This window comes from Battus philenor, unplaced genomic scaffold (assembly GCF_028537555.1).
Source record: "Battus philenor isolate CCGP_79_NKW_IND1 unplaced genomic scaffold, ilBatPhil1.0.hap1 SCAF_24, whole genome shotgun sequence".
In the NCBI taxonomy this organism is placed as follows: Eukaryota; Metazoa; Arthropoda; class Insecta; order Lepidoptera; family Papilionidae; genus Battus; species Battus philenor.
The window spans coordinates 812,594-822,411 of record NW_027181687.1 but is presented as its reverse complement, the minus strand read 5'-3'; the positions used below and the strand labels follow the sequence as shown (position 1 = coordinate 822,411).

The following is a 9,818-nucleotide window of genomic DNA, read 5'->3' as shown; positions in this document are numbered from 1 at the left end:
AATGTTCAAAAAAGCGTCCGAAGGCTGCAAGGGGGTCGCCATTTTGAGGGCGCTGTCAATTTGGGCGGCAAAATTGACGCGCGACGTCCAATGGCCGCCGCCCGTTCGGATAGGCGTACTAACACCTCGCCAATGAAGCTGTGGGTTGCTCCACTCATGCGCTTTGGCGCCGATCCATAGAATTATAGATATAATACGGCAGTATGGGCTCGGCCGCCGCCGTGAAAGGACGTGTGGTGAACGTCTTTTTTTAATTATAAAAAAAAATGTCGGAGTGCCTTCGGACCAACAGTGTCGTCTCTCTGCAATAATCCAGTGCACAGTGAAGAGACATTTCGAACTGCCACTACGCTTATTTTAACAGTTTTGTAATAAAATAATATATGTCATATTGATTATAATATAATATCGCTTAACAAGCGGGTTCTGTGTCGGTGGAGAGTTGGCAGCGTCCACATCATCAGTGATGGTGATGGCCAGCGGTGGTGGTGGTGGGCTGGTTCAGTCCCCACCCGACATGCTTCATCACCACAACATCATGGACACATCATCGCACGTTGAAATGATGCCGAGTGAGTAGACGACTTTACTATCTTACCTTCACCACATAAAACTAATTAGTTTATATTAATATACAAATATATTATTCAAGCTTTGTTTATTATTATTTAGATATCAGTTTAAATTTATTTTAGCGTATTTATGGCCAATGCCCTGTACCCCAAAAAAAGACATTCATATTTGATTTCGTACTATGTTACACAAAACTAAAGTGAGCTTATAAACAAATATATATTAAATTTTGCCATAGGTTTATTTAAAATAGATAAATAAATATTTTTTTATTATAAAAAATAAATTCTACAGTTAAGTGTAATTATATTTATTAAAGTTATGATTTATTTAGAAGAATGAAATTATAATTAATAATTATTTCTCGGCATTACTTCAATAGTAGATTATTATCACTCTTATTTATTATTATAAACATTAAATAAACAGTGTGACAGATTATAAATAAATGGTTTTTTTATTATAAATTATTCTTTCTCTTTGAAATACAAACATGAGTTAAATGAAGATAAGGAATAAATATATAGGCAAAAATTTAAAACAATCGACATTAGAAACGTATTATGGATCAACGTATAAAGAACTGGTATCATCTGATACAATCGGATCCTGTGCTACTTCCGCTATATAGCTTAAAGGAAAACAGAGATTCAATAAGCTGGTTGTCATAGGAAAAGTACAGACAGAACCAAGAGGTAGATCACCAACCCGATAAGTGGTGACAGGCCTTACAATAACTGAATCATTCTGCACATCTGGTCATAGAGATCTCAGGAGGCAGCTCGATCAAGGCTCTTGAGGAAAGGTGCTACCTTCAGCAATGAAGTTAGGCTACCAAAAAATATGTCCGTAGATATTTTATATTATTTAAGACTTTATATTCTTACTACATATACAAAAGCGAAAATATAAAATAGCCATTAAAATAAAAATAAATAATGAACAAAACACATTTGTTTATAATAAAATAGCGGACATTATGCAATATATTGTCATACGTGTTATAAGAATCGATCCAGTCTAACTCTGATCCTTTTGAGCACTCTTGCACAGGAATTCTATCGCATATAGAATATATATTACAACCAGAAGTATATAAGAATATCAATAAATATAAGATAGACAGATATATAATGTCTAAAAATAAAGATATGTTTGATATACCTTTTGTGGGCAACTGTGAATGGTCGCCAAGATTAGTAGGCGGGTTGGCAATTGCAGTGTTGTATTATGGTACCCAGAGGATGCTGCCCATCCTCTAGGAACTTGTTTGTGATCAGTAGCAATCCTATATAATTGACACACAAAGTGTGACTTATATAGGATTATATCTCGAGAATCGAACCCATGATTTAATATCGCAAGTTTTAATCCCCTACCGCTATATTACCACTGCTCAACACTAAGAACTAAATTCAATCAAATTTTAAAGTGTGAAAGATTTTGAAAATGTTAATTAAAAGTTGGAATTTTAATATTCTAATAAATGATATATAATACAGTAGATATTACAAAAGTGATCACAAAATCGGCGCGTTGATTCGCGTAACTTTAAAAATTATAAGATAATTCAATTTAATTCTGTATTCTATAAAATTGGTTTCTAATAGATTCTTCGTATGACATATGTCAAATGGTAGACTTTAAATTATTTATTAAAGATATTAATATATATAAATAAAAATAATATATAATATTGTTAATACACATAAATATTTATTTTGATATGTTCTCGTGCTCTCTCTTGTATCTTTTAAAAAACAATTTCGTTCGAAATTATTGAGTACATACAATGCAATTTAAACCATAATTTAAATATATAAGGTAAGTATACAAACAAATATAATATAAATATATAAACTTAGTCTTTGATCCCTGTTTAGTAATGTTTTTATTTGTTTTTTCATTGTTTGACTATAAATCATTATATGTTCTCAGTGAGATAGTTATAAGGTAACAACTGTAACTAATTTTATATTTCTAAGCTTCTAAGTTTGTACTTTCTTACTGCCCTTTGTTACTGGTAATCCGATTTCAATCCAAGTCAATGTTCTATACCGTGGTCCTTTATTTCTCATAAAAAAAATTACAACACTTATTGCACCATATATAGCAGTGATAGGCCAGCGGTATAAGACTAAGGCGATTATTGATCGCGGATTCGATTTCCAGGATAAAATTTTACATAACTATACATTAAGTTTGTGCATTAATTATATAGAATTGCATAGCACACTAACAAGTTTCCAGAGGATGGAGATCAGCATCCTCTGCGTACCATAATACCACACTTCAATCGCCAACCCGCCTACCTGCGTGGCGATTATGGGATATCCTCCCATATCTTTAAGTAAGGCCTAAGTCTTGCTGTGGGCGTATGAATTAAAACGACGACACAATATAAACTAATTATTTTATTTGGATCATACACACTTAGATTATAAAGTAAAAAAAAACAATACATTATTACAAATAACTAATATAAAACAACTTAAAATAAATAGTCAATTCTAGCTCCTTGTTCCTTATCGAGGTTCTTCATAATTTGTCGACCTGCCGAACGCAAGCGAAGATGTCCGAAGATTTCAACAAGAGAAGCTTTCTGCTTAGCTTAGCTTATTCGACGTCCTATTGTAAAAGCGTATTTACTTTCGAAAAAAAAGTTTTACTGTCAACAGTCGAGTCTTAGATATAAAAAAAAAACTTATGATTTTAGTTTTTATATAGTGTTAGTTCTAAAAGTCTTTAAAATTGTTAATATTTAACTTACCATCTGTCAATTATTGTATGATATGCCCTAAACAAATATCAATGGTTTCAGAAATTATAATATAGTAAGAAAAAGCCTTAAATATAATAATTAATGTTTTACTACCTATACCTCTAGACTTTGTCATTAGCCTGTGGTATTTATATATATATATGTGGTATTTATATATATATAAATACCACAGGCTAATGACAAAGTCTAGAGGTATAGGTAGTAAATAAGTAAAAGTATATATATATATATATATATATATATATGTATTTATATATATATTTATATATATATATATATATATTCACGTATGAAATGGCAGTAGACATAGGGTCACATCGTTCGTGTAGCCGATTAGGTAGACCTTCCATTAGCTGGACTATACATAGATATTTGGGGGAAGCATATGCCGTACAATGGGGTGTCAATCCGATAAAAAAAGGATATATGAATATCACTATCATAATCCTTTCCGCTATAGAATGTTCACAACTGGACATAAGTCTCCCAACAAAACTCCAATAAGGTCAAAAACCTTTGAGATGGCCGCAGGGATATTTAGACCCTGGAACGACTGCCAACAGGCAAACACAGTGTACGAAGTTCACTCTTTTAAAGATTATACACATATAAGGAATCATCCTGTATATTCACGGATATTAAATTAACACAAAGATATATCTAATATATAAAATTCTCGTGTCACGGTGTTCGAACTTGAACTCCTCCGAAACGACTTGACCGATTTTTACCAAATTTTACATGCGTATTCAGTATGTCTGAGAATCGGCTACTATCTATTTTCCATACCCCTAAGTGATAAGGGTGGTCCACCCCTAAATTTTATTTTTAATTTTTTAGACAATTTTTTTGGTTTTTATTTTATTATGATACAGCATACAAAAATACATACAAACCTAAATTTTCACCCCTCTACGATCAACCCTTATCTTACATTTGTTAATTAAAAACTTTAATTTTTTTTGCAAAACAACGTTCGCGGGATCAGCTAGTAGGATATAATATAAGGTGAATACACATCTGTAAAAAATCCGCTACTGACGCGAAAGACGCGTTCGTAAATCAGAGGCAACTCAACCCGTAACTGCGGGCAAATAAATCTTCTAACCCTCTAATGGCCGGTTGCGTTTGCATTAGAAATAATACGGGGTCGATTCGACCCCCCGGCAGCGACGGTAACCCCATCCCCCTCGTTACGGTTATTGGTTAAACTTGCGCGAAGATTACGCGAGATTACAATATTCGATTACCGAAGTTTATTCAGCCAAATTGTGTTTACAGTTCAAACTTCTTTATGTATCCACCTTTTTAACGAACGAATAGATCCACTGAATAATTTTACCTACTTATTTTTACATCGTAATATTCGAATACTGTCGCTGAGATTGTATATCTTTCATTTTATGTATTTATACTTTGATTTCACGTTCTAAAAGACGAACACAGTCGCTAAGATTTTACACAGAGGTTAATACTTTTCTTTTTTGTTATTATACTTTGATTTCACGTTCTAAAAGACGAACACAGTCGCTAAGATTTTACACAGAGGTTAATACTTATCTTTTTTGTAATTATACTTTGATTTCACTTTCTAAAAGACGAATACAGTCGCTAAGATTTTACACAGAGGTTAATACTTTTCTTTTTTGTAATTATACTTTGATTTCACTTTCTAAAAGACGAATACAGTCGCTAAGATTTTACACAGAGGTTAATACTTTTCTTTTTTGTAATTATACTTTGATTTCACGTTCTAAAAGACGAATACAGTCGCTAAGATTTTACACAGAGGTTAATACTTTTCTTTTTTGTAATTATACTTTGATTTCACATTCTAAAAGACGAATACAGTCGCTAAGATTTTACACAGAGGTTAATACTTTTCTTTTTTGTAATTATACTTTGATTTCACATTCTAAAAGACGAATACAGTCGCTAAGATTTTACACAGAGGTTAGTACTTTTCTTTTTTGTAATTATACTTTGATTTCACGTTTTCAAAGACGAATACAGTCGCTAAGATTTTATACAGAGGTTAATACTTTTCTTTTTTGTAATTATACTTTGATTTCACGTTCTAAAAGACGAATACAGTCGCTAAGATTTTACACAGAGGTTAAAACTTTTCTTTTTTGTAATTATACTTTGATTTCACGTTCTAAAAGACGAATACAGTCGCTAAGATTTTACACAGAAGTTAATACTTTTCTTTTTTGTAATTATATTATAATTTTCGAATAGTCAGTTAGTGTATCCGTGGAGATTACTTCTTTTTCTATCTTCTTTTCTTATGATTGCTCGTATTCAGAATATAACGTTTTAAATGGCAAATATAGATGGAATTATTTATTGAAAGTATTTTTTTTTACATATACTCATGCTTTTATTTAACATTTTATAATAAAAGTTATAACCAAAAAAATATATATATTCGCCAAGATTTTACACAGAGGTAATTTCTTTTCTTTTAGATAAAAATTTTGGAAAAACCTTGTTTTAAAAGTCAACAATATTACATTGTACACAGAAGTCAACTTTTTACGTTTACATATATACTTTAATGTATATATTTTTAAGACATATATCTGCTTGTAGAATATAAACATCCATTCATTTCTTTTTAAATATACTGCAATTTATGGTTTAATATTAACCTACATACCCGCTAAGTTGGAACAAACAGATCAACTATTTTCTTTTGTATTGTTATATTTCGATTGAAAGTTTTAAAAAGGGATACGGTTGCTGAATTGTATTTTTTTAGTTAAACTCTATTTTAAAAAAGGAATGTATTCGCTAAGCTTGTACATAGACTTCGATTCTTTTATTCTATTTTTAAATTTTGTTTTTACGTTATAAAAGGCATATAATAGCAGCCATGATGCATTTAAATCCGTTTTTTTCTGTTTAGTTTATATTTAAATTCAACAGTTTAATATGTGGACACAATTCTTTCTTTATATATAATTTTAAATTTATTTTAAATTCAAAAAGACGAATACACGGAGATTGACAAACAATTTAGAACTTGCTAACATATTATCTATTTATATTTTTAATCTATTTTATTCTTGAGCCTTTCCGTGTTATATTTGTGGAAAAGAAGCAGAAAAATCTACAACAACATATATTTTAACAAAGTTTTCATCATTCTCATTCGAAAAAGAAAGAGTTTAGTAGAAATATATTGCATTATCATTAAAATTTTAAAGTTTTGCGATCAAAAACATTAAAACTTTATGTCGGTTCGTGAAAATCTCGTTAACATTACAATGTTGTTCAAGTGACAGTTGGGTAAATCCGAACTGAACTAAACCATACCGTATAGACTTCAATAATTAGTTCCAATTGTAAACTCTTTAAAATGTAATATTTTATTACTCTATTGAGTATTACAACAATTTTATTACATGTACAAGACTATTCTTACAATGTATCCGTTTTTTTTTAAAACCTACCTTGTTTTTAAAGGTAAAACAACCTCTCCTTTAGCCGTATCAGATTTCAGAGCCGCCGTGCTAGCAGAAAGGACCCAGATCTCGGCTCCCGTTCAAAATTTTAAATCAATGGCTTTCGTATGAACGGAACTTCGAATTCGATCTTTTATCAGCTGACTGAAAACGTTGGCACTTGAAGAAGAAGTGAAGAAAGAATCTCTAGCAACATTTCAATCTAGTATGATCAAGTGCTATTTGCACCTTTTCTTGACAATCTTTACTGTGACAATAAACTACTTGTTTATTGTAGAGATAGAGTTAGAAGTATCGACAAGTATCTACCCATGGCTAGGTGCCTTCGTGAAGGCCCGAGCCTAGGCACTGAATATATGATATATCCACCGAACCTTTCTAATACAGTAATACCCCGCTTTACGCGACCCCGTTATACGCGGTTTCACTATAACGCGATTTGCAAATTTCGCGCTCAAATACCTCGAATTACGCGAAAGAGTGCGTATAAATATAATGTAGTCATCAACTTCTCTATGGTGTCTTGACCATCTGTCAAACAATTGAAAACAGTGTTGGGGGTTTTAAACGTATTATACAAGAACGTAAACAAAACGTTACCCAAAAGACAATAAATGTATTTTTCCGTAAAAAATAGGAGTATGTGTTGCATAAAGTGTTCCTAGAATTAAAGTGATTGATTAAAATGATTTGTATTTTTTTGTAATAATTTTTGACTATGTTTAATCATAAGCCTCGTTATACGCGAATTTCAGTTAACTCGATTTTTTTTGGAACGTATCTCTCGCGTAAAGCGGGGTATTACTGTACCTCGACGCTGCAAATGCCTTTTGGATAGCCATGAGAATCCCAAGAGAAACAAATACATAGTTGAGAACAACTGCGTGTCAGAACGACATGAATATCTCCGAAGTGATTTCTTTGTAGGTAGCAATATCTACATTTAACTGATTCATATGGACAGCCTTAAACTCCTGGGAAATAAAGGTTTACTTTTTTTTTTTTTTCAGCCAATAAATGCCTATTTTAAGGTATAGGCCTTATGCAAAGATCACCACGATGATCTGGGCTAGGGGGCCTGTCCAAAAGGCATTATTGCGTCTGAGTTACATTTCAATATTCTTCTCCAGTACTAAATTTACTGGCAAATGTGCTTCTCAGCGGATAGGTGGGTTGAATCGGCAGTTGATCTCACGTATACTCTATATTATTTTTGAAAGTAGGACTTTTTAGTGTTTAGTTTTTTTTTTACATTTCCTTTTATTGCTGTTGTCTTTTATACTTTTCTCCTCTTTTATCCTCTCTATTTCCTTCTTTGGGGCGCATCTCATCTTCTCCTCAATTATCACAGTACAGGGATTTTATCACAGTTTATCACAATATTTCTTATTCTAATTATTTAATTTTCATTTCTAACACAGATATTACATATATCACAATGTATTGTTTTCTTTAGCATTGTATTTTATTATCTTATTGTGATACTTACGAATATGTTTTATTTTTATTTATTTATCTAATTCTGCTTACCTGGCGCTATATTAATTCTGGCTTTTGTTCCTCTAAATTAAATTCTCGGGGTGGCAGTTGAAGACCGTATAGCGCGCTACAGAGATGGCTGCCGGGATTTGTAACCACGGAGGATCAAGCCCAGTGTTGGACGTCCACCCACCAGGTGGATAGATGATCTTACGCAAACCGCTTTTTATTGATCCAATCGAAATTTTCCTAGGAAGTTCTATGTCAAACATTAGATGTCTTACGGGAGAAATTATAATAAAAGAGAAATTCGCTTGAGGTAACTGTAATTTCATTGTTCACTTTGTAAAGATACATTATAAACAATATGGAATTGGTTGTTTTTTTTTTTTATCTGATTTACTTTGCTGCCAAAATGACATTTGCAGATTCCGAAGGATTTTAAAAATCGAATCTATGTTTTTTAATGGAATCAGGCGTTATTTTGCGGAAGTCTATCCTAAGTAAGAAAAGGACCAATATTAGCCACTTCCGCACACAAATTCACAAGGTATGTGCGAAAGTTGATAAATATTGGTCCTTTTCTTACTTCGAATCTATGTTTCTTTCATGATTTGTTTTTTTTTATTATTTTTATTATTGGTCGCCTTACACCTTTGCTCTGAAACGACAGATACCTTATACTAGCACATTTACTAGTTTTCTTCTAGTTACTATATCAAATTACCTAAATTATCTCTTATCATTGTTTTATATAAATATTAATTTACGGTCATAATTATTCACGCGTGCATCCAATATTTAATATCATGATATACCTAATTATTTCAGCTATATATCTTATTTATTTATATGGAGCAATGGAGAGGGCTATGATAGTTTCAAAACAAATCACCCACGTAAGTATTGCATGTCTAAAATGGCAGCGAACAGAGCAGATCGCTCGTGCATGACCTTTGGATCGGAAGGTTCTCGAGTGACCACCAGGGCTGATCACATACTCAAGGTCGCGGGAAGTAGCTGGATGTGATCAACACAGAATTGGTCATCGGAAGGCGTCCATCGGTTCAAAAAAAGAAGAATCTATTTAAGTCCTACTTTATAACAATAGCCTTATATCTCTTATACTAATCTTTTATCTATTTATGTTATACTATTTATAACTTTCCTATTTATTTAAAAACCAAATCAGTGTCGCCTGGTCTGGAAGACGCCATAGTTCCGTCAGAAAGCTTCGTGCCGTTGTTCCAAGCCTGTACATCCTTTATTACCTGTTCTATCAGCTAGAACACGCGGTTTGAATCTTCAATGATTTTTTTTTTTTTGGCCCCCGCTATTGGGGGCCTCTCGTACCCCTATCTTTGGTGGGACAGGGACTTTATTGGCAATTTAATTTTTTCACATATTATTTTATTTTCTCTCTCTTCTTTCATACTTTACTTTCTCTTTCGGTCTATTATCTATCTTTCATGTTACATTTCTGCTTTCTTTCCCTTTTGCTCAGTTCATCTATC

At 32.1% G+C, this 9,818-nt stretch overlaps 1 protein-coding gene across 2 annotated transcripts in view; it reads left to right on the top strand.

Annotated features, from left to right (window-relative positions):
• Window positions 1-229: 229 nt before the first annotated feature.
• The window catches only part of tup (LIM1_Isl and LIM2_Isl domain-containing protein tup), an 85,459-nt gene continuing 75,870 nt past the window's right edge, over window positions 230-9,818 (top strand). For both annotated transcript variants that reach the window (XM_068768050.1, XM_068768049.1), the window contains exon 1: window positions 230-572. In XM_068768050.1, coding sequence (XP_068624151.1) covers window positions 467-572 — 106 coding nt within the window. In that variant the 5' untranslated portion in view covers window positions 230-466. The remainder of the gene's footprint in view (window positions 573-9,818) is intronic.